Raw genomic sequence first — 26848 nt, forward strand, 5'->3', positions numbered from 1 at the left:
CTACATAGGGAGAAAAGACCATAGTGAAAAAAGAAGAGAAGTCAGAAGTCGGACGGAAACTTTTAGATGATGTTCATTTGTCCATCGTGATATTCGAGAGTGTACTGGTCGAGAAATTGTCTGGATATAGTTCTATGCACCCTCTACCAAACAATGAAGGGTGAATTGCAAAGTGACGATGTACATGTAGACCTGAGCTAGTGCTGCGTGAGTCAACTTAACGATGCCGGCACTACAGCAAAGTCCAATCTCACTCTCTTCACATGAAATGTATTCACAGTTACAAATTCGAACAACCATCAGCTGTACAAGGGAATGATGGCAATGAAAATCTGTGCCAGACCGGCACTCGAACCCGCATAACACCAGGAGTAGCCTTTTATCAAATGTGTCTGAAATCTAATGCGACTTAACTGCTAAGGTCTTCAGTCCCTAAGCTTACACACTACTTAACATAAATTATCCTAAGGACAAACTCACACACCCATGCCCGAGGGAGGACTCGAACCTCTCCCGGGACCAGCCGCACAGTCCATGACTGCAGCGCCTTAGACCGCTCGGCTAATCCAGCGCGGCAAGGGGGTAGCCTTTGCCGCTTTGGCTATCCGTGCACGATTCACAGCCAGATCCAACCGTTCATATGTTGTCGTATCACTACCTGTATTCGTACACACGTTATGTAATTCTCGTACAGGGGAGGACATTTTAATGGAAGAAGTGAGTTTTCTCATGTTGAGAAATGGTAAGGAGTGACCTGTTTAACTTCGAAGAAAGCTTCGTAAAGCGAAGATCGCATAAATATTTCTTTATATTCAACAACCGGTTTCGACAGACTTCGCTGTCATTTACAGGTATGTAACACAGTGCACATCGATGGAATGTGTCTCACGTTATGAGTTACGACGTAATATTTGACAAAGATTTTTGTTGTATTACAAGAAAGAGAAAAGGGAACTGGACATGTACATACCTTCAAAATCTTTGTCACAAAACGTGTTTATTGTAAGTTGGAACTTCACGCTAAGTTTCATGTTAGTGGATAAAATGTATTAAGTTATACAAAGGTCTCTCAGCAATAAAACATTTACAATCAGAAAGCGCTTGTGTACATGTATACGTACCACTCAAAGATGATTACTTCATCATAAAGATCACAACATGCAATAAAATGCATGGTAATGGGACATGTGAGCTAACGTATGCTGATGTGCGACAGTGAATGTTACTATATGCTGTGATTTTTATGATGTAACAATTATCTGTGAACGCTACATATAAGACAGGTCCATGTACACAAGCTGCTTTTTGACTGTAACTGTTTTGTTAGTGACAAACCTTTGTGTAAGTTACTACATTTTATACACTAACATGAAACTTAGCGTGAAGTTCCAACTCGCAATGGACACGTTTTGTGACAAAGATTTTGAAGGTATGTACATGTCCAGTTCCTTTTGTTTCTTCTAATACAACAAAAATCTTTATCAAATATTACGTCGTAACTCATGATATTATCCACTAACGTGACAATTTCACGTGAGGTTCCAACTCACAACGAATACGTTTTGTAACAAAGATTTTGAAGTTATGTAAATGTACAGATTCCTTTTCCGTTTTTCGTAATGTCAAACCTACGACTTTTTTTTCAAATGTTACGACTCACCTCATGATATAAGATACATTCCACCGATGTACACTATATCACACACCTGAAAATGACAGCAAAGTATGTCGAAACCAGTTGTCGAAAATAAAGAAATATTTATGCGGTCTTCGCTTTAGAAAGTGCTTTGAATTGAAAGTCGCTGCCTGGGATCGGCGGATAGAATCAATATTGTAGTGCATGTTCTATTAAGAACAACGATGCAATGGTCCTTCCAAAGGGCCAGGCACAGCGGCGACTACTGCCGCTGTGAAATACATGAAATGTATTCGCAGTTGCTAATACGAACAAAAGCGGGAAACCCGGGCTCTAGTTCCGCTCCGGCACAAATTTTCGGTGTCGTCGCCCTTATACAGCTGATGGCTGTTCGTATTCGCAACTACGAATACATTTCATGTATTTCACAGCGGCTGTAGTCGCCGCAGTGCCCGTTTCTTCGAACACGCATGCGTGTCCGAAGGAACATTACATTGTAACTCGAAATAACACAAATGCTGCGATGTCGTACTCACCTTCTTTGTTTGAAATACACTGGAAGAGAATGTTTACAAGTTGTGACCACGTTGCAGGCGTGCGGCCGGTGATCGGCGCCGCTCCGTACCGCGGCCAGTTCCCGCACACGGTGGGCATCGTGGCCGACGGAACCACCACGTGCAGCGGCGCCCTGCTCTCCAGCAGATGGGTGCTCACCGCCGCCGTCTGCTGCTACGGGTGAGGCTCTGAGCCGCAGCCCGCACACGCGGCCGTCGTTCAGCTTCCACAACTAGAGCCAGTACATGCCGGTCGACTGGGAAAGACTTCTTAACATTGCTGCTGTTATTGCACTTGCTACAGTAGTCATCAGACCGAAGACTGCTTTTATGTAGACTTGCATGACAGTTTTTCTTCAGCAGGTCTCTTCATCTCTGCGTAACTACAGTAACTTTGGCTGCCTGACAAAAAAATGAAGCACGCTAAGGGTAGGAGGTTGAGAGGGCATGCGATGTTATTTCAGTGATTACAAAATCGAGTCAAACTTGGGAGAACTTTGGAGCATGAAACCACTCATCGGGATGATGTAGCACCCCCTCTTGTCTAGATGCTTGCACTGATTCGGTTGCGATGGCTGTCATAACCACGGTTGTACCCTCTCCCGAGGCATGCTGTAACTGTAATTGTTGTACCTGGTCCTCGATGTCCTGGACACTGGCGCTGGGACCGAATTGACGTTGGAGCTGTTCCCACACGTGTACAATCGGGATCGGGATCGAGGATCTTGCTGGCCTTGGGAGTACTTCTCCACCACGGAGGCAGTTTACAGATAAACGTTTCATGTGTAGACGAGTATTATTCTTTTGAAAAATGGAGCAGCGGTATTCTTGAGTGCGGGGTACATATGACGACACAGGATGTCCGTGGAATGTTATTGTGTCGTCTGAGTTCCCTCAAGCACTATCAACCACGACCTCAAGTCATACCCGATGACTCTTCACCCCAGGCACTCTGCCACAGGCAGCACCGCTGAGCCTCTCCAACACACTGGAAGAATGGGACCTCTCCCCAGAACGCCGCCATACTCGGTAAAGATGGTCATCTGGGGTAGCGTAGAACCCCAGTTCGCCACTGAACACAATGCGACGTCATTTATCAGCAGTCCGTGCATCCCAGTCAAGGCACCACTCCAGACACAGCCGTTTGTGTTGTGGTGTTAACGGAAGCCTACGCACGGTACAGTAATTCCTTAGTACGGCTGCTACTATTTTCCGATCAATGCTGCAGTATGACACAGCATGTTCTTGGACGTCACGCGCAGATGTGAAGGTATTACAGTGTGTTTTGCGCAAAATATGGCGACCCTCTCTTGTCGTGATTAAACGTGATCGACCAGACCATGGCAAAGAGTGTACTGGTCCTCATATTCCCATGCAGTCCTACATCGGGCGACTGGTCACGCGCCAATGCTCCAGAAATCTGGGTATTATCGATTTGTCAGCCAGCCAAACGGAGGCCGACAACGACGCCCCTTTCAAACTCCATTAGGCGCGGATAACGCTGTCTCACATTTGTGGCCTACGTATCAAGTAGGACCGTCACTTTAGCAAAGGTTGCTTATTGCTGTGGGACATGATATGCTGAGAACAGTAGCCAGTAGAGAGCGTGGAAGAGGAATCACGCGTTGACTGCTGGCCTCCACCAGAAAGCGTCGGCTCTAAGCCAAAAGCTCCTCTGGCACTAGTTTCCAGTTAGCGATGGCTTGATTCCGTTTCTAGATGTATTCTCTGACTTTGTTCCGACATACCAGGTGTAGAAGTATGAAACCAGAATTTCCCTATAGGTGGTGCTAGCCGTCAGTGTACGGCCCGCGAGACCGCTTCTGCAGCTCCATCTGCTTCCTTTGACGGCTGACAATGAATATCAACACACAGAAACCCAAGTTGCATACATCGGTATCTGTTTCAAACCCGTAAACACGTCGACTTTTGTGCCTATGAACTACGATTTGCGGACAGTATTGGTTTTCTGTTATCATTTGAAGCAAACTGCTGCAGAATCGCATCGAATGCTTGTCGAAGCTTTCGGCGAACGTGCTCTTGGGAAAACACAGTGTTTCCAGTGGTTAAAAAATTTCAGAAGTGGTGATTTTGACGTGAGAAACAACGAGCACGGGAAACCACCGAAAACGTTCGAAGACAACGAATTGCAGGACTATTGGATGAAGATGACACTCAAACTGAACAGGAACTCGCGTATCAATTGAATGTGACCCAAAAAGCCGTTTCTCTTCGGTTGAAAGGTGCAGAAAGTGGGAAAATGGGTTCCGCATGAACTGCATGGAAGACAGCAAGCAAACTGAAAGGCCACTTGTGAAATGCTGCTCGCCAGATACAAAAGGAAGTCGTTTCTCCATCAAATAGTGACAGGTGACGAAAAATGAATATATTTTGAGAATCCTAAGCGTCGTAAATCATGGATGAATCCAGGCAAACCATCGACATCCACTGCAAGACCAAATCGTTTCGGAAAGAAGACAATGCTCTGTGTTTGGTGGGTTCAAAAGGGTGTCATTTATTATGAGCTGCTAAAACCTGGCGAAACCCTTAACACTGATCGCTGCCAAAAGCAAATGATCGATTTAAATCGAGTATTACGTAGAAAACGGTATATGGAAAAAGGCAACACAAAGTCATGTTGCTCCATGATAACGCCCCATTATATACAGCAAAACGGGCCAGGGAAACGATTGAAGCGTTCAGTTGGGAAATACTAGGGCATGCGGCTTATTCTCCAGGCTTGGCTCCGTCCGATTATTATCAGTTCAATTGAACACTCTTGCTGAACAACGCTTCATTTCGTATGAAAATGTACGAAAATGGCTCGCTAACTGGTTCGCTTCAAAAGAAGAATTTTTTCGGGGGGGGGGGGGAGTTGGAGGGGGGGGGGCTGGCGTGGCGTTCATAGCCTGCCGGAGAGGTGGGAGAAATGCATAAATATCAATGGAAATTATTTTGAATAAAATATCGTTTATCAGTTTCAAAAACAACAGACGTATAATTATTGCAACCAAATTGCTGTTTCATATTCTATACGTGGTACATTTTAACGTCATTTCATGGGCTGCTAATATTGGCTAACGGTATTACAGACCGGCCTGTGCACGCCATATGGATACCGTGCCTTTAATGTAGGAGGAGGAGGAGGTTAATGTGTAGTGTCCCGTTGACAACGAGGTCATTAGAGGCGGAGCACAGGCTCGTATTAGGGAGGGACGGAGAAGGAAATCAGCAGTGCGTTTTCAAAGCAACCATCCCGGCATTTGCCTTGAGCGGTTTAGGGAAATCACGGAAAGCCTAAATCTGGATGGTCGGACGTGGCTTTGAACCATAGTCCTCCCGAATGCGAGTCCAGTGTGCTAACCACCGCGGTACCTCACTCGGTGCCTTGAATGTATCTGATTTTGTTACTCATTGACCAACCCCCATTTATCATTTCCTTCAGGTGCCCACACTCTCGTCAACTTGGTCAGATTTTTACTGCTTATCTACCAACTGTCTTTGCATGCCACTTTCATTGTGTTGGAATTTTAGTGGCCAGCAGCGTAGCTCTCTATTTCGGAGCCATCTGGGAAATAACTAAATACTGACACTGTAGGTGACGATCGTTTCCGTCAACTGTCTTGATTATAAGAAATTGTACGTGGATCCCATAATGCACATCAATTTATGACAGACGGCACTGTGTGATGGAGTCCAGCCCATCATTACAGCCGTGAAAAGGGCTACTACACGCTACTTGGAAACTATTTATAGGTCATCAGTGTACGATGCCGCAAATCGATTGTGCATTTTGTACTTTGCTGATTGATGATCAGATCAGTAGAAAATAGTTTATTAGCATTATCGAAAAAAAGGATTTATTAGAATTATATTAATACCTTCAGCTGCAAACAGGCGTTCTTATACACCATTGGGGACATGTTGAGTATGTGTGCCCCGACCAGGCCTCGAACCCGGGATCTCCTACTTACATGGCAGACGCTCTATCCATCTGAGCCACCGAGGGCACAGACTACAGGAATTACAGGCATATCTCGTGCCCGCCGCCCGCGAGACCCACATTCTCACCTTGTATGTCCACACACTAACCTTCGTAGTGCCCCACCGCAACACAATCATTACTCCCGTAAGAGTTTGGGGAATATGTGTGCATCCGCACAGAAGATGAAGGTCATGGCCGGTATTGTTAGAACTATATACTTATATGGATACGGTGTCTGTTCTTTCGGACATGCTGTATTAAAGCTGTTTCAAGCATCCTACAGACGAAGTACATTGAATGATATTTTTCTCTTCAGATACTACCTCCACCCCAGCCCACATTCTTTAAAAGTAAAACGCCTGCTTGATTTACAAATGAGTTAAAGTCTTAAATATTTGACAATAAGCTTTTTAAACCTTAATGGTTGAAGATGAAAAAACCTAATTATCTTAATTTTATTAGTTTCAGATAATTTACTGGATGAGTGTAGTCTCGATAGTTTGCGTTCCGTTTTAACAAAAGCTAGTTTCTCATACATATCAGTGTTTATGAAGTCATATTCGTGAATTGTCTATCGTACAATGGAACAATTTTGGTGCTACATTCAGTGCTGTATGTGGATACTATCTGCAAAATGTGTTGCGAACAGAATCAGTATTAAACAAGTAATAAACTAAAACGTCGTGTCTGATGCTGAAATTTTACTGTATGAATAGCGAAAATGTAATAAGCGATAATTTCTTTCTTTCATTATTTTTTGTGGTGTCAGCGAGAAATGTTTCAAATTTGTTTGAAATTATGCGTTAAGTTTGGTGAAATGCTATGTGCTCCCATTCTCAAATATTGAATGATTATATTCTGGGTAACCTACGCGCTGTGAGTCTCAAGACATATACAAAGTTACTAACTTTAAAGCTTAGTGTGTTAAACTTTTTACGTAAGATTACACATTTCAATGAGCAGGTTACGAGAAAATTTGAAGATCTTAAATTTGGTCAGTAATTATATGAAGTACTGAAAACCTAATTTTGTTGTCACTGGAAGCTGTTGGATAGGCAACATCACAGCTGGGACTGGACGACCGTTTTAACCGTTTAGTAATATAGATTGTTCGGATACTAATGCTTTTTGTTGCGGAAGATCCGTCTGTCCCTTTTCAAATAGGCATTGTGGGTCATTATAGATGTCTTGTTTTTTTTTTCACCTAAATCCACCTAAATCCCAGCGACCTGGCAAGGGAACAAAGAGAATCCAAACTGCGAATGTTTTGGAGGCTATTACCAGTTACGATATTTGCTTAATATGCAAAGGAGGTTTCCGAAAACTTTGGTTAGAATCAAGGAATTGGAACTATTGTAACACATAGTACCAAGGGGGACCTTCCAAGTGCACCACATGATAGCGGGAAAGTAATATACATCTCTCATCCAACGAATTTCCCAGAGTTATAAGATGACCTGAATTTATGGTTCCATGACTGCAGCTGTAAAGGGACTACAATGTCCAACATACTAACTGTATCTTTGCTACAGTTCTCTACGTATCTTTACGTGAGGTGCGTGTTGCAGGTACACATATTGGGATGTGTGGATCGGAGTGCAAGACATGGACACGCTGGAAGATGAGCGAGTCACCATCACTAGCAATATATGCACCATCCACCCAGGCTTCGACGCCAGTACCGTCAACAGCTGGCCAAAATACAACATGGCCATCGTGGATCTCGACTGCTACGTCACAGGCGCCTCCAGTAAGTCCCACAGCATACTTGACGATGCTTCCTGATGCTCATGTCTAACATATTCAGCTACTGTCGTTACCCAGTGGTTGGTAGTGCAGTTCTCCAGTAACCTCGTTTAGCAGCTGTCCTCATTTCAGCGTAAGTGCTGCCTTCTGCATCACTAGCTGTTTGCATTTTACTGTAAAGAGCTGACAACTAACATAACGTTCTTTCGTAATTACCAAGACATTATACACAAGAGACTGTTGAATAATTGTTTTCCAGTAGACCGTTTACTTCCTATAAAGTGGTCGCAACCGTTATGTTGCCTTAAGAAGTAGAAGGCTCCGTGTTAAACGCGTGACCAGACGAGAAATTCCATCAAAATTACGGCATGACAGTTTAATAGCGTGAGGGCTTGCTGAATTTTACTTTTTACCATATTGACATAGTGATCTTTTTGTTGTTAATTTGACTTTGTTAAAGCCGGCAAATAGTTGCTCCCTTAGCAGTATCTATCTCCACTCCATTTTCGAAACGTAGAGCATGCCAGGAAGAAGGCATTTTTTATTTGCGTTTGTTTGAGTAGCCGTTGTTATGAAGATAAAATAGTATGTCTAACGCTTCAAAACGTTGGATAGTAGCTCATGAGGAAATCGCCTCCATGAAGAATGAACAAAATCTTCGTTGCTGGATAGTGAAATATACTCATCAGCAAAATAAACAAACTTGGATGGTGTACAGTATATAATCCCATCATTAGCTGTTCTTCAGAAATTTCAAACGTCTCATATACAAGGCGCTTCAAAATTAATAGTGGAAGCTGGTACATCCGCAAAAGTATGATAATAATATGAAAAAAAAGAAGTTCGCTAAGCATGGGTCTGCAAACGAGCCGTTTGCGAGGAAATTGCGTATGTATGTTAGAATGGCCACTGATTTCAGTGTGGTGTACACTGAAGTGACAAAAGTCATGGAATACCTCTCAATATGGCGTAGGGCATTCTTTTTCCCTGTGTAATGCAGCAGCTCGACGTGGTATGGTTTCAGCAAGTCGTTGTAAGTCCCCTGCAAGAAGTCGCCTCTACAGCTGTCAATAATCGCGAAAGTGTTGCCGGTGTAGTATTTTGTGCACGAACTGACCTCTCGATTATATCCCACAAATGCTCGGTGGGATTAATGTCGGGCAATCTGCTTGGCCAAGCCACTCGCTCGAACGGTTCCGAATATTCTTGAAACCAATCGTGAACAATTGTGGTCCGGTGACGTGGCGCATTGTCATGGGGACATGAAGTACATGAATCACTACAGTGGTCTCCAAGTAGCCGAAAATAACCATTTCCAGTCTATGATTGGTTCAGTTGGACCAGAGGACCCAGTCCATTTCATGGAATCACTGCCAACACCATTATGGAGCCACCACCAGCTTGCAAAGTGCCTTGTTGACAACTTGTGTCCAAGGCTTCGTTGGGATTGCGCCACACTCGAACCCTACCACCAGCTACTACCAACTAAAATCGGGACTCATGTGAACAGTCCACTGTTTTCCAATAGTCTAGGGTCCAACCGATATGGTCACGAGCCCAGGAGAGCCGCTGCAGGTATTGCCGTGCCGTTAGCAAAGGCAGTCGCGTCGGCCGTCTGCTGGCATAGCCCATTAACGCCAAGTTTCGCCGCACTGTCCTAACTGATACGTACCACATTGACTTCTGCGGTTATTTCAAGCAGTGTTGCTTGTCTGTTAGCACCGACAACTCTACACAAACGTTGCAGCTCTCAGTCGTTAAGTGAAGCCCGTCGGACATTGCGTTGCCCGTGGTGAGAGGTAATGCCTGAAATTTGGTATTCTCGGCATACTGGGCATTTCGGAATATTGAATTCCCTAACGATTTCTGAAACGGAATGTCCCATGCTCCTAGCACCGTGATCAAAGTCTGTTAATTCCCATCAAGGGGCCATGCTCATGTCAGTAACTTCTTACACATAAATCATCTGAGTACAAATGACAGCTCCGGCAATGCACTGACCTTTTATGCTTTGTGCACGCGATAGTACCGCCATATAGCTATCTTATGAGTTTTGTTCAAATGTTCAAATGGCTCTAAGCACCATCTGAAGTCGTCAGTCCCCTAGACTAAGAACTACTTAAACCTAACTAACCTAAGGACTTCACACACACATCCATGCCCGAGGCAGGATTCGAACCTGCGACCGTAGCAGCAGCGCAGTTCCAGACTGAAGCGCCTAGAGCCGCTCGGCCACAGCGGCCAGCTATGAGTTTTGTCACATTAGTTTATTGTCCTCCTTAGGAAAACTATATTCTAAATGTAAACGTTTAGATTATATTCTCATCTAACTGGGCTCATATTTCGTCCATGCATCATGTGCATCGTTGGGGAATACTCTAAAGGTTCCGCGACCGAACGCCGCGCCATACCCTAACAATGGCACCGTTGGCTGAGGCTGGATGGACATGTCCTCAGCACATTCCTCTCCCTGACGTTGTCGGGTTTCTTGATCTTGGAACCGGTACTAGTCGGTCGAGTGGCTTTCTAGTGCATCTATAAATGGATACATTAACATTTTTCTGTTTATATCGTCGCTAGAATGTTTCTACATTCGTCTCTGTGCCGCGTGTACAGAGATTTAAAGAAAGGTATTCCATATTCTGAGGGGCGGTAGTGTGGACCAAAATAAGACAAAACTGTCGAGTAAACATTGGGTCTAAACTGCGTATCTTATCTTAAGAGCTATGAGACCTTGTTCATCGTCGCTATTGTGAAACACATCTCTCAAGCTCTTTGTTACGACGAACGACTTATAGATTCCTCTGTTATTGTACATTGATAGAGTAAGTATTAATCATGTGTTAGTGCTGTTACTGTAAACCGCATAAGCAATTCTCCGTAAATGTAGCACATAAATTACTATGTTGTGTTTTGACAAATATGTGAAATACTTTTACTACATAGTATTATATCTACACTTACCAGCATAATGAGTAACCTGTTATTCCACACGAGAGCTCACAGACATGACGTGTTATTGCAAGGAGTGTTTGAAAATCTTGGAAGTAGTGTACGTAGAAATTCAGCATTTCTCAGGGTTAGTCGTCCTCTAGTCTTGGCGATACTGCATGAACCGTTGCTGTACTCACATCATGTACAGTGTGTCTAAGCCCTTCGGCCACAAGGTTAGCCTACATTAATGTAGTTCTGTCACTGGATGTTGCAAAGATCCGCAATTCACAACAAAAGTACTGTCCACAGATGAGGCTAGTTTCACTCAGTTGGGACTGTCTATTTTCATAACCAGCGTACGTGGGCTGCCGCCAATCGACAAGCAGTTGAAGAATTAAAGACATCCGTGCCGATTTCAATTAATGCATGGGAAGAAATTATTGGTGACAGAATGATAGGACCATACATACTACCAAACTGGCTGACTGTTTCTGTGTGTCATCAGTTCCAGTCAAACGACTTGTCTGCCCTGCTAGAGAAGCTACCATTCCCCTGTCTTGCTAGAGAAGGTACCATTCCAACAACGGCAGGGGCTGTGGTTTATGCGTGATGGAGCACCAGAATATTTTCTCCAATATGTCCGAGAATACCTCACACAGACAAGTAATGGGCAGTAATTAAAAAAATGGTTCAAACGCCTCTGAGCACTATGGGACTTAACATCTGACATCCTTCTTTCTTTCTTTCACTTATGCCATAGTCCCGCAGTGATCGCAGGGTCGACATGGTTACGACGGATTTGGCAATGTTAGTTTTAGGGGTGGCCCTTCCTGCCGCCACCCCGTACCCCTCAGGACAGAATCAGTGTACCTCAACTGGCTGTGCCTAGTGTAAATCGTGCAATAGTGCGGACGTGTTTCAAATGTCTGCGACGCATGTAACTGAGGCGGAACGTGGGGACGAGCCCGGTATTCACTTAGCGGGATGTGGAAAACAGCCTAAAACCCACACCAGGCTGGCCGCCACACCGGCATTCGTTGTTAATCCGCCGGGCGCATTCGATCCGGGGCCGGCGCCCCTACTCGAGTCCAGGAAGCAGCGCGTTGGCGCTCTCGGCTACCCTGGCGGGAACTTAACATCTGAGGTCATCAGTCCCCTAACTTAGAACTACTTAAACCTAATTAACCTAAGGACATCAGACACATCCATGCCCGAGGCAGGATTCGAACCTGCGACGTAGCAGCTGCGTAGTTCCGGACTGAAGCGCCTTGAACCGCTCGGTCACCACGGCCGGCTGCAGTGGAGTAGTCGGGGAGGTCCAGTACGTTAGCCAGCTCGTTTTGCCGATCTTAATCCTTTGGAATTTCGGTTGCGCGGACATTTGAAATCCTTGGTGCATGCGTCATTACTGGTGTACAAACACTACAGGAAAGTGTCGTGAATGTCTGCCAGCGGATCCGTGATCGATCTGGAGTTTTTCAGGGAGGGCGCAGCACAGAAGCATGCGCCACTATGAATAGACACCACATTGAGAGCCTCCGTTAGCGATGGCTCCCAAGTGTAGGCCACATGTCAGATGGGTTCTGATATGTTTACTTATTTGTTTACTGCATTCTGTAAGTCGTTCGCAATAGCGAAGTGCTTGCAGTAGAAGGGGTATTTTTGACAGCAGTGACGATGAACAGGTGCACATAGCTTTATTTAAGGCACTGAAATTAGAGACCGTGTTTACTGGACTTTTTTCTTTTGAGTCGTAGTAATACTTACGCTTAACACTGTATATATGTGGTCTTCTGTTAAGGGACGAGGATCCCATCGATTACACACTGAATACCCCAAAAATTGGACGAGTGTGTCAGCTCTACCAACAGAGAGCAGCTGAGCAGAAAGGTGTTTGTGATCCGTCGATCACCTCGAATGAGAGTGTCCGGACGTTCCAGAATTGCAGGAATCACATCTGTGTGCGGTCGGCCGGAACGAGGGAGATTGGACACATCTGCGTGACGTTGTTGCGATATTGACAGACACCTCGCCCAACGACTCATAGAGCTTTTGTTCACTGTCAGGTCTCCGTAGACACTTTGCAAACGCCTGAGAATATCTGCGATGGTATGACAGCTTTCTGCTTGGAACGGACCTCCGTTACAGACTCCACTTTGACGACTACCTGTCAGAAGTTAGTGAAACTATAGAGGCTGAAGTAGGAACATTCCACAATGTTTCAATAAGAATTCCGCATTTTTTCAACAGAAACTGGCCGAGAAAAAAGTTTGTTCCGTTACTCATTCAAAAGCCCCTCGTACTTTCCTTGCCAACAGCCCTGTCACAGTGGTAACATCGGTTCCCGTCAGATCGCTTGGCTAGCACATGAATGGGTGACCGCCCTGGTCTGACCGAAGCTACTGACAAGTGGGGTGCACTCAGCCCTTATGAGGCCAATTGAGGAGCTAGTTGACTGAGGAGTAGCGGCTTCCGTCCCATGAACTGACAATGGGTGGGAGAGCGATTTGCTGACCACACTACCCTCCACATCTGATTCTGGTGACGCCTAAGAGCTGAGGATGATACGGCAGTCGGTCGGTACCGTTGGACCTACAAGGCGTGTTCGGACGTAGTTTAGTTTATATACTTTCCTTTCCGTGTCACGCAACGCTAATAGGCGGCACTCAACCTCTCGGTGATCATATACGCTAATGAAAAAATTGATTTCTACAGTCTTCTTATTGCGTTCAACAAAATAACGAGAAAATATCTGACTGATAATTCTCGTTAAATGAGGCGTAGAGTGATGTTTATGAGTGTATAATCAGTAATGAGACAGCTATTTGTTGCTCTCACGTAACAATATTTTTCTTCTGTTCCAGATTACATTAGACCTGCCATACTACCAACGTTTGCAGACGCTGGCAATTACTACGGCAATCAAGTTGGCTATTTCACCGGATGGGGGGCGGCCGGTGAGTGTGATATGTCCTCTCAATTACCGATATAGTTATCACTAACACTCCCAACGGCATTGGAGCAGGCTGTAGAGCAGTATATGACTGCGTTTCTCGATGTACTGGAAGTGTCAAGTACAGAGCTCTTCCGTGAGATGATGGTTCAAATGGTTCAAATGGCTCTAAGCACTATGGGACTTAACATCTGAGCCGGCCAGGGTGGCCGAGCGGTTCTAGGTGCTACAGTCTGGAACCGCGCGACCAGTGCGGTCGCAGATTCGAACCCTGTCTCGGGCATGGATGTGTGTGATGTTCTTAGGTTAGTTACGTTTAAGTACACTCCTGGAAATGGAAAAAAGAACACATTGACACCGGTGTGTCAGACCCACCATACTTGCTCCGGACACTGCGAGAGGGCTGTACAAGCAATGATCACACGCACGGCACAGCGGACACACGAGGAACCGCGGTGTTGGCCGTCGACTGGCGCTAGCTGCGCAGCATTTGTGCACCGCCTCCGTCAGTGTCAGCCAGTTTGCCGTGGCATACGGAGCTCCATTGCAGTCTTTAACACTGGTAGCATGCCGCGACAGCGTGGACGTGAACCGTATGTGCAGTTGACGGACTTTGAGCGAGGGCGTATAGTGGGCATGCGGGAGGCCGGGTGGACGTACCGCCGAATTGCTCAACACGTGGGGCGTGAGGTCTCCACAGTACATCGATGTTGTCGCCAGTGGTCGGCGGAAGGTGCACGTGCCCGTCGACCTGGGACCGGACCGCAGCGACACACGGATGCACGCCAAGACCGTAGGATCCTACGCAGTGCCGTAGGGGACCGCACCGCCACTTCCCAGCAAATTAGGGGCACTGTTGCTCCTGGGGTATCGGCGAGGACCATTCGCAACCGTCTCCATGAAGCTGGGCTACGGTCCCGCACATCGTTAGGCCGTCTTCCGCTCACGCCCCAACATCGTGCAGCCCGCCTCCAGTGGTGTCGCGACAGGCGTGAATGGAGGGACGAATGGAGACGTGTCGTCTTCAGCGATGAGAGTCGCTTCTGCCTTGGTGCCAATGATGGTCGTATGCGTGTTTGGCGCCGTGCAGGTGAGCGCCACAATCAGGACTGCATACGACCGAGGCACACAGGGCCAACACCCGGCATCATGGTGTGGGGAGCGATCTCCTACACTGGCCGTACACCACTGGTGATCGTCGAGGGGACACTGAATAGTGCACGGTACATCCAAACCGTCATCGAACCCATCGTTCTACCATTCCTAGACCGGCAAGGGAACTTGCTGTTCCAACAGGACAATGCACGTCCGCATGTATCCCGTGCCACCCAACGTGCTCTAGAAGGGGTAAGTCAACTACCCTGGCCAGCAAGATCTCCGGATCGGTCCCCCATTGAGCATGTTTGGGACTGGATGAAGCGTCGTCGCACGCGGTCTGCACGTCCAGCACGAACGCTGGTCCAACTGAGGCGCCAGGTGGAAATGGCATGGCAAGCCGTTCCACAGGACTACATCCAGCATCTCTACGATCGTCTCCATGGGAGAATAGCAGCCTGCATTGCTGCGAAAGGTGGATATACACTGTACTAGTGCCGACATTGTGCATGCTCTGTTGCCTGTGTCTATGTGCCTGTAGTTCTGTCAGTGTGATCATGTGATGTATCTGACCCCAGGAATGTGTCAATAAAGTTTCCCCTTCCTGGGACAATGAATTCATGGTGTTCTTATTTCAATTTCCAGGAGTGTAGTTCTAAGTTCTACGGGAACTGATGACCTCAGACGTTAAGTCCCATACTGCTAAGAGCCATTTGAACCATTTAAACTTAACATCTGAGGTCATCAGTCCCCTAGACTTGGAACTACTGAAACCTAACTAACCTAAGGACATCACACACATCCATGCCAGAGGCAGGATTCGAACATGCGACCGTAGCAGCAGCGCGGTTCCGGACTGAAGCGCCTAGAACCGCTCGGCCACACCGGCCGGCTCATGAGATGATATTGATGTGAAAGCAATGTCTTATAGTCCAGCAGGGAATGCTTTTGAATAATTTCCTGCACATATCTTATCAGGGATTGCACCTACCTCCTAAGGTAGTTTTTCGTATAGAAAATGTCCGAAGCACGAGAGTGAGCAGAGCATTGGAGAATGCTTTGTTAAATGAATTTTCGTTTCACCCCTCATCATCGTGTATTTTTGTTAAGACAAGGTAATTGATAAAAATATAATATTTTACGAATAAAACACGAGGAACCGTGGAATCAAATCAACAAGACTTAGAATGTAAACGTCTCCTTCTTGTTCTTCATTATCTTTCAACACTTTGGCGGTTCTCCATTTGGATTTATTAAAACTAATTTAGACAGGACAGCTTCAGCTGTACTGATATTGGAGGGCCACGCCGGAGGTGTGACACCGCACTTCCAGACATCTTCCACACAGCAGTTGTGGCCGTTCCTACCGTACTGCTGCCCGGCGGCGGGCAGTTTCCACCAACGTGCAGTCATTGGAGCTCCTGCACTGACTGACCAGACCGCACGTTATGTGTCACCAAATACAATATTTTCATATACCTAAACATGGGATTTTAAAATTCAGGCCGGCCGTGGTGGTCTAGTGGTTCTAGGCGCGCAGTCCGGAACCGCGGGACCGCTACGGTCGCAGGTTCGAATCCTGCCTCGGGCATGGATGTGTGTGATGTCCTTAGGTTAGTTAGGTTTAAGTAGTTCTAAGTTCTAGGGGACTGATGACCACAGAAGTTAAGTCCCATAGTGCTCTGAGTCATTTTTTAAAATTCAGAAACCGGTACTCAACTGAATAAATATTAGGGCAAATGAAGGGAATCTCTGTAAATTAATTATCATGCCTCTCAGTTGTGGATGTCCTACGTACCAAATCTTGTGATTTATTGGAAGCTAACTTCATATCTGCGTAATTAGATCTCCATATCATATATAGACTGATTTAAGAATGTTAGTCGCGTTCTTCCTCGTGCTATCTTTCCTCCCAAATGTTCCACTAGGATGTTTAGAAAGAGCTTGTTGTGTTACGTGCCCAACCGAACGGTGTTGGTTGGTTTGGGGAAGGAGACCAGACAGCGTGGTCATCGGTCTCATCGGATTAGGGAAGGATGGGGAAGGAAGTCGGCCGTGCCCTTTCAGAGGAACCATCCCGGCATTTGCCTGGAGTGATTTAGGGAAATCACGGAAAACCTAAATCAGGATGGCCGGACGCGGGATTGAACCGTCGTCCTTCCGAATGCGAGTCCAGTGTCTAACCACTGCGGCACCACGCTCGGTGTCTTCTTCATTCTGTTGACATCTATACAACTTTTCTTCGTCGATTCTTTGCAAGTCTTCCTGGTTGGTGGTTTTGACTGTCCATTTTATCTTTTAACAGACGTCTGCACCTCAAATGATTCAAGAGATTTTATTTCAGTTTTGCCTATTGCCCATGTTTAACAAGCATAAAGTGCTACGTTCTAAATGCAGCTTTCAACCACCTTATTCCTCAGTTCAGTATTTCTGTCGTTTGAACAAAGCCTTTTTTTTAAAAAAGAATTCGTGGACTGTGCGTTTGCTTCCTTCGTCTTCAGTTATCTTACTTCCTAAATATTTCTATGATCTTGTTTTTGTGTCATCTCTAATTTTTATTTTTACATCTTGTAATCGTGGGCTTTGCTGGGAACACAAAATTCAATAGTACTGTTTTCTGAAATAAGCTGTTGGAATGGGTCCAACTTACTATTTGGTATACATGTCCTAATATTAACTGTGAAGAAGGTTTGTTTGTTCATCATGACAACGGTGCTCTTTGGATTCAAAACATGTTTATCGACATGTCAATATCCACAATACCTTCAGGCATACCAAATTTTTGCATTTATGCCTAGCATTAGTCTGATCCAAAAAGCAACAATTTCTTGATGCCATTATTCGGCAAGACAACATCTACCGCATACAGCACGAATTCATCAAGGCTTCGACACGCATTGGTATGGACAAAAAAAAAAAAAAATGGCTCTGAGCACTATGCGACTTAACTTCTGAGGTCATCAGTCGCCTAGAACATAGAACTAATTAAACCTAAGGAACCTAAGGACATCACATCCATGCCCAAGGCAGGATTCGAACCTACGACCGTAGCGGTCGCCCGGTTCCAGACTGTAGCGCCTGGAACCGCACGGCCACTCCGGCCGGCTTGGTATGGACAGATCTGCCAGTATTGATGCCCGGGGGATATAATCAAACTAAAAATTGCTTTCCTGTTATTCTCACTATCCGTGCCATTGATTCGAATCCAAAGGTCTTTGATCAGTGGCGGCAATGTGCAGAAAATTCTAATCCATCGCGATATCCGACATTATTTTCAGTTCTGAAAAACACTGCGCACGTAAAAACGTCTAAACTCCTCTGTGATTCGCATTCTACGTTAACCTATAGACGTACCCATAACGAGACGCTTGTAGCTGATTGATTACAGGCACATTTCCTGCACCTTATGCCTAGTGATACACTGTGGTGATCAAACAGTCTTAAGAATTAATTGCCTTTTCTCTAGTACTTTTGTGTTACTGTTAATAATTATGACATACTTTTCACTCGTTGCTAACAATTTACCCCTGTGCTATTTATTTTACATGCAAACGCCCACTGTGCATCATATTGCAAACTTTGGAACTAATGATGTGCGAAGCCGTGTATGCATATTATCGACAAGTTCGGTTTGTCACTGCCAGTCTGCTTTCATCCATGATAGATTTAAATTCGAATTGTTTAGTACTGCGATAACCCCTAAACTGTTCATTGGAACATAAAAAATGTAGCGGCACTATTGTTTGTTTTTCAAAATGTTTATTGTACGATTTCAGTCGTCACCGCCAGTCTTCATGTAGTCAGAGGAAACAACAGCTAACTTACAAGGCCAATAGGAAAAGCACATTAAAAGAAAAAGGGTCAACAGAATTTTCCAAGTATTGTAAATATTGTATTGTACATGTCTAGTAAATTGGATAACACAGAATTATGGTCTGTAAACTTTTTTCCCTATGTTGAAGGATTTTTACTTCGTTGCTGGATAGTGAAAAATACTCAACACCAAAAAAAAGAAAAATAAATAAATAAATAAAATAAAATAAAATAAAAATAAAAAAAGAACTATGGATCGTTTACAGTACATATTCATCTCGCGATTTTAGGCTCCCTCTGAATTTATCCCCCTCAGTCCAGCTTGATGCCTCGTTCTTCATAAGACCCATTTTCTAAAAGAAGTAGCACTAGCACAAGTTGAAATTTTTCTCTGAGTTGAGTGATTAGTTATGATGAGCTTCCACTGTTTGCGTTTTTATTGATAAAAATGTTTTCTTCGTGCTTCTGCATAGACGAAGCCACTCACTAAACACATTTTAGGTTAATCTTGAAGTACTAACTTTTGTCACATGTGCAGCATAATTTAAAGCAATCAACGACTATTTACTCATTATTCTGAGTGTTTTCCGTATTTCTTAACACAAAACAACACTTCCTTCCCGGTATTTCATACATCTGATACTGGGAGCATGCCAGCAATACGAATTCTGCGGCTGTCCTTTCGCAAGAAATTGTTCTCTGAGCCTTGGGCTTGCATTACACTGGTAAGGATCGTTAGACAATATTTTATAAAGAAGGGGACCGACAGCTTTTATAAACTATCTCACAAACGTGTCTAAGTACACTGTTAAAGTTTTACTAAGCGTATTTTACAAAGATCTGTTAGTATGTAATACAGTCGTTATTCGCAACATGACACTGTCATTTATGTTGTATAAAATAATTCCAGAGTCTACTGTAATTCTGATTACACACCAGGTGAAAATTTTTTGCTGCATCGTGATTGGTGAGAATGATTTAAAGCTCTTAGTGCATTGTGGAATATCTTTTTGTTCACAGGAGGGGGATTTTCTCGGCAGTTGCTGTACTCGGAGATGACAAGCATTGGAAATTGTGGAGCTATTAGCTTCCTTATATGTGCGACAACCGCAACTGGAGAGGTGATCGGGAACGTGAGTATCAGAAATCTGTTCTTTTTTATTCTTTTTTCTTTTTTCTTTTTTACATGGAATCTTTGGATCTCTGACACGTACCTTGAAGAAACGATAAAGAGATACAACATGTTGTTGGAACAACTGGGATACCCACTGCTGTGTGCTCCAAAGACTAATGTACATACGAGCACCTTCTGCTATAAATTCAGTGTTAAATCTTCCAGTCTTTCAACAAAACAGCACATTTTCAGAAACACGTGTCTCGAGGAAATTGAGCTACGCTGCAGTTCATTTCAAGGATGTTCGATGAAATTCAGATAGAGTATTTGAGAACACAAGTCTATGGGTCGGGAGGAGGAGTGAGTAACTTAAGTCGAAAAAGAAATGATCTTCAGTTTTTGTATCAGGGATGGCAGTATTCCTCAAATGACGAAGTGTTTAGGTTTCTCGTATGATTCTTGGCTGAAAGTGTTTCATGAACTGACGAAGGCACCTCGGAGAATGACTGCAAAACTCCACGCTCCGTCGATGGCCGAGACGAACGCCGACTACGGTGGTACGTCAACGGGAATCTACATTCTATAGAGTAACAACACACCAGCCAAATAAACTAGGGACCAGAATGAGATTTTCACTCTGCAGCGGAGTGTACACTGATATGAAATTTCCTGGCAGATTAAAACTGTGTGCCGGACCGAGACTCGAACTCGGGACCTTTGCCTTTCGCGGCGAGATACTGGCATAAGTAAAGTTGTGAGAAGGGGGCGTGAGTCGTGCTTGGGTAGCTCAGTTGGTAGAGCACTTGCCCGCGAAAGGTAAAGGTCCCGAGTTCGAGTCTCGGTCCGGCACACAGTTCTAATCTGACAGGAAGTTTCAAACTAGGGACCAGCCATACTGATTTCTGAACAATAATCTGATGATGATGCATCAACTAAATGTATTTCCGAAACGATATAGTCCGCAGCTCGTGGTCGTGCGGTAGCGTTCTCGCTTCCCGCGCCCGGGTTCCCGGGTTCGATTCCCCGCGGAGTCAGGGATTTTCTCTGCCTCGTGATGACTGGGTGTTATGTGTTGTCCTTAGGTTAGTTAGGTTTAAGTAGTTCTAAGTTCTAGGGGACTGATGACCATAGATGTTAAGTCCCATAGTGCTCAGAGCCATTTTTGAAACGATATAATTGGTAAACTGTTCACTTATTTCTGTGGCAATGGTAAAAATGTATGTATGTAGATTAATAGCATGAATGTAAAAAATAATTCTTTTATAATCATGAAGCAATCCCTTCTTTAGTCTGTTTGCGTGATAAATTCCTTTTCTACACAATTCAATTCAATATCTCTTTATTAGAATGCATCAGCGTTCTCCTGTAGCAGCTGTTCTTCTGTGAAAACTGCGTATCATCCACGTACCGTTTCCGTAAAAGGCTACGCACTAGAGATATACCTCCAAAGACGACTTAAATTTTTATTTGATGATAAAAAACTCCTCTTCTTCAAAAACTCTTTTTCTTGCTATTACGACTCTGCACTTTATATCATTACTTCAGTTATTTGGTAGGCCAAATAGCAAAACCAATCTACTAGTGTTAGTAGCTCACTTCGTATCCTGTTACCCTCAATAACCATTCCATTTATTTGATGACAAAAAATTCCTCTTCTTCAAAAACTCTTTTTCTTGCTATTACGACTCTGCACTTTATATCATTACTTTAGTTATTTGGTAGCCCAAATAGCAAAACCAATCTACCAGTTTTAGTAGCTCATTTCGTATCCTGTTACCTTCAATATCCATTCCATTTTTTGTTTTACTTTTGCTGATACTGTCATCTTATAACATCTTTTGAAGACAGCCGAATCCGTTTGCCTTTCAAGTCCTTTGCCATGTGTGACAGAGTTAGGCTGCAATATCATCAGCAAACGTCAAATATTTTTCTTCTCCGTTAACTGTTTTATTCTTTCCATATTTCTCCTTGGTTTTCGTTACTGCTGTTGCTAAGTAGGTATCTGTATTTCAGTTTTCGTGGTGACGCTAGTGCACCGAGACGTATCATGGATGTTGTTCTTTCTGTAAATGATGCTGGTCAATGAAATCACGAAACTACGTTCGCATTGCTACATTTTTGCTTGTTCCCGTGGTTCTCCCATGAGAAATCATTTGATTATTTTTATGTGTTAAGGATGGAATCCTCTCCTGCTTTTTTCCAGGGCGATTATGGAGGCCCGCTGGTGCTGCAGAATGACAGTGCATACACGGTCATCGGCATCGCCGGCTTCTCGGTGCCCACCAGCTCGTGGACCGTCTTCACGCTGGTCTCGCCCTACCTCACGTGGATAGAGGTGGTTACTTCCATCATGGTATCCTGAACGACTGCTGGCTGCCCGAATGCCTCCGAGACGTTGGACGACAGACAGTGTGCCAGCGAAAACGGAGAAGAGTGTCTGCCCAACTTGTATCCGCACAGACATATACGCGTGTGTACATCTTCGTGCAATGATATTCGTTGTGAGAGACAGCCAGCCGTTTCATGCAGCGATCAGGACATTCGCCCGGAGCATCTCAATTTCGATTTAGTCCATTTGTTAATTGGTGATGTGGAAAACTGAAAGAAAGGCAAAGAAAAAGCGTTTATAGCAATGTCCCTTCTTTATGTGTCATTTAGATTTTTAAGCCTTGTTGCAGGGACATTTCGGTTGACCTAACTTCAGAGATTGTGCTGATAGTGACATCTGGAAGAATTTGCTGAGGGGACATTCTATTAAATTTGAAGTGTTGTCCTGTACGTAATTTATCCTCTGGATTACAAGCTTCCAGAGCCCTGCCAGTCAATCATTTGCTCTCTAATACAACGAGCATATTCCAAGAGAAAACCGCCGCTATCATAGTTGAAGGAAGTGGTTATTCCTGAAGAATTCCGCATCAACTTCATGTAACGAATCACTTCTTGTCCACAACTTAGTGCACCTCTGCAGCATCGCTTCCAGTGTTTTCGTGTGTAATTTCATAAGTTTATATACAAACAAATAAATAATATAAATATGTTGTTTGTTAATTTGCAGAAATTTAATAATAATCCTGAAGATTTCCATTTTCCCGCCTAAGAGACTCTACAAAAACAGTGGCTGAGTGGTTTTACGAAACTCATCGCTTGCAAATATGAAGGTGTTTGTAGATGATAAGACGCGACTGTTAGTTGCATAACTATGTCACCGGCGTGCGTCATGGATTTGGCGTTTCCTTACCGGCGAAACTACTGTCAAAAGGAGGAAAGAACACCTTGCTGGAGGAAGCCGCAAAGAAGAACAGGCAGCGTAAAAAAGTTGTAGTCGTATCACCGTTAACAAATCACGTCAATAGTTACATCAATCTAGCACTATATCTAGTAAGCTGTATCAGAATTGTTGTATTCAGTTTTGGATGAGACGAGTCAGTTTTGCACAGCAATAGGTTAAATATCGTTTTTATTCATCGTTCATCTTCAGTATTTCCATAAAATATCAATAATCGAGCATTAATCATTAGTGTATTAACGACAAAAAAGGAAACCGCCAAAATTCAGTCACATATGTGGCGTTATATTGCTGTAAGTATTGTAGTTCGCATTAAAAACCATGTATTGTCCTGTGTTTCTTGAAGTTTCCAGGCGTATCGAATATTCCATCAATTTTCAGGAATGCATCCGGAGTATTATTAAGTCGCATACGGATACTTCGGCTTACAGCCTCTCACCATTCTCAAGGTGAGTCGCTTGCAAGAGTTTTAGCGCCGTGGAGAAAACGCGCATAGCCGGCCGAAGTGGCCGTGCGGTTAAAGGCGCTGCAGTCTGGAACCGCAAGACCGCTACGGTCGCAGGTTCGAATCCTGCCTCGGGCATGGATGTTTGTGATGTCCTTAGGTTAGTTAGGTTTAACTAGTTCTAAGTTCTAGGGGACTAATGACCTCAGCAGTTGAGTCCCATAGTGCTCAGAGCCATTAGAACCATTTGAACCAGAAAAATTTCTGTCCACAAATCAGCACGGATTTAAAAATCACTGCTCATGCGAAACTCAGCTTACCCTCTTCTCACACGACATCCTGCGAACTATGGATGAAGGACAACAGGTAGATTCAATATTCCTAGATTTCCGGAAAGCATTTTATACGGTTTCCCACAGCAGACTGTTAACTAAGTTAAGCGCACACTGAATAGGTTCCTAGGTATGTGAGTGGTTAGAAGACTTCTTAAGTAATAGAACTTAGTTCGTTGTTCTCCACGGCGATTGTTCACCAGAGACTAGGTTATCGTCAGGAGTACCCCAGGGAAGTGTGATAGGACAGATTTTATTCCCTGTTCACATACATGATCTGACGGATAGGGAGAGCAGCAATCGCGGCTGTTTGCTGCTGATGATGCTGTGGTGTACGAGTAAGTATCGTCATTGAGTGACTGTAGGATGCAAGATGACTTACACAAAATTTCTTGTTGTGGTGGTGAATGGCAGTTTTCTCTAAATGTAGGAAAATGTAAGTTAATGCAGATGAGAAGGACAAACAATTCCGTTATGTTCGAATACAGCATTAGTCGTGTGCTGCTTGATAGTCGCGTGGATTAAATATCTAGGCACAAAGTTGCAGAGCCATATAAAATAGGACGAGCAGGCAGAGACGGTAGTAGGGAATGTGAATGGTCGACTTCATTGGGAGGATCTTCGGAAAGTGTAACTCACCTATAAAGGAGAGAGCCTATAGAACACAAGTGTGATCCATTCTTGAGTATTGCTGGTGTCTGTGGAATCCCCACCAGGTCGGATTGAAGGAAGATATCGAAGCAGTTTAGAGGCGTACTGCTAGATTTGTTACCGGAAGGTTCCATCAGCACGCAAGTATTACGAAGCTTCTTCCTGAACTCAAATGGGGATATTCGTAGAGAGAAGACGACGTTCTTTTCGCGAGGCATTATTGAGAAATTTTGGTGAATCAGCATTTGAGGCTGACTTCAGAACGTTTGTACTTCCACCAACGCATATTTCACGCAAGGACCACAAAGATAAGTTAGGTCTCGTACTTGTGACATATAGACGGTCGTTTTCACTCACTCCATTTTTAAGTGGAAAACGGAAGAAACTCGGTGTGTGTAGTCCAAGGTATCCTCTGCCATGTACCGCAGGGTGGCTTGGGGAGTGTAAACCGCTATGTTCGTATAGATATGGAACTACAGCTATATGAGAGATGCTATAACTATATCAGATGATACTCAAGTTTTCTTTGAACCTTTCAGAAACTGTATCCTCTAAGACAGGGGATCGGTAAAAGGAGTCAATTATTAATTTATTTCGATTGTCCATTGCATCCTCTACCCACGGTAACTCAAAGGAACTTCAATTTCGCTGCAAGATATACTGTTTCTAACGGCAATAAACACGCCACCACCAACTATATTTAAACTATCCTTTCCGAACGCCGTTACGTCCTCCGCAAAATTTTTGGCTGAACTTATCAAATTGTTCAAATGGCTCTGAGCACTATGGGACTTAACATCTGTGGTCATCAGTCCCCTAGAACTTAGAACTACTTAAACCTTACTAACCTAAGGACATCACACACATCCATGCCCGAGGCAGGATTCGAACCTGCGATCGTAGCAGTCGCGCGGTTCCGGACTGCGCGCTTAGAACCGCTAGACCACCGCGGCCGGCGCTGAACTTATCTCAGGCATTAGGCAGCTTTCGGTACCTATAACGATTTGAGCTTCGGTTCTGTCTATTACTGCTTGGGGCTCTGAATCTTTCCCAACTATGATAATTTAATACTGTAATACCTATGGTTCTTCGATGTATCCTTGTCCTGTGTTTTATCTGCTTTTCATCTACACAGTTTTCGGTATTGTTTAAGGTACCGTAATTCTGTTTTCACACATATGATTCGTGATCAGGTATTCACTAAACGACGTATAGTCTCTTCTCGTATCTACAGGGTGAATCGCGTAAGACGTAACACCCCCATTATTTCGGGATCGATTGCACGTATCGACAAGCGGTGTTCGGCGAGTCATAGCCGACTATGGGGCACATACTTTGATACATGCACAATAATCACAACGTTTATATTGACCGAGATAATGAAGCAAGTACATGTTTTTTAAAAGGCACGCTATACTTTTTTTTACTATCATTCGAACGCTCTGTAAAAGACGCGTATAGTGATGTAACGCATGTTGCTATTGTGATTCAAACTTCGCTTAAAAGACGCTGGGAAATATTGTGCGATTGGAGGTCGAGGCGGTCGGAAGCGGCTGCAGACCTAAACACGCCTCGCGCGACCTGCAGGCCGAGTTGCCGTGCTCTATGCAGCATGCACGGCCTACGCTACGTAGGTAAATCCTCATCCGCCCTCTTTTAAGCAAAGTTTGAATCACAATAGCAACATGCGTTACATCACTATACGCGTCTTTTCCAGAGCGTTCGAATGATGGTAAAAAAAAGTATAGCGTCCCATTTAAAAAACGAGTACGTGCCTCATTATCTCGGTCAATATAAACGTTGTGATTATTGTGCATGTACCAACATATGTGCCCCATAGTCCGCTATGATTCGCCGAAAACCGGAAGCCGATACGTGCAATCGCCCCCGGAGTAAAGGGGTTGTTACGTCTTACGCGACTCACCCTGCATATGAAATACAAGAACTTCCGTATTAAGGTCATTTTTTCAGGTAGAACTATATATAGTAAATTCTGTTGCGAGTATCTCAGGTCAAAAGAGACGAATTCAACGGCGTTTCAGTATAGTTACAACATTTAGAACTTAGGATTTGTCTGTTTATTTTGTCTCACTCAGCCCATTTTATGAGTTTACTAGCTGCCAAACCCGGCATTGCCAGGGTATTCATTTCGCTAATTTTCTATTACATATGAAAAAAAGCTGTGTTTCTAGTGTAAAATTTCATGCCCATGAATTCGTTAAAGCACCTTTGAAATTATGAAACAGTCGTGCAAGAAATATGCACAATGTACACATTTGCAAGTACAGCATCCTGTACATGTTC

At 44.2% G+C, this 26848-nt stretch overlaps 1 protein-coding gene across 1 annotated transcript in view; it reads left to right on the plus strand.

Moving 5' to 3' along the window:
* Nucleotides 1-22192, plus strand: part of LOC124594210 (chymotrypsin-like) — a 35943-nt gene extending 13751 nt beyond the window's left edge. Inside the window, exons 3-7 of the mRNA XM_047132570.1 lie at nucleotides 2230-2371; nucleotides 7744-7925; nucleotides 13720-13812; nucleotides 19737-19849; nucleotides 22034-22192. Of these exons, the coding sequence (XP_046988526.1) occupies nucleotides 2230-2371; nucleotides 7744-7925; nucleotides 13720-13812; nucleotides 19737-19849; nucleotides 22034-22192 (689 nt within the window). The remainder of the gene's footprint in view (nucleotides 1-2229; nucleotides 2372-7743; nucleotides 7926-13719; nucleotides 13813-19736; nucleotides 19850-22033) is intronic.
* Nucleotides 22193-26848: the final 4656 nt, after the last annotated feature.

This window comes from Schistocerca americana, chromosome 2 (assembly GCF_021461395.2).
Source record: "Schistocerca americana isolate TAMUIC-IGC-003095 chromosome 2, iqSchAmer2.1, whole genome shotgun sequence".
Lineage (NCBI taxonomy): Eukaryota > Metazoa > Arthropoda > Insecta > Orthoptera > Acrididae > Schistocerca > Schistocerca americana.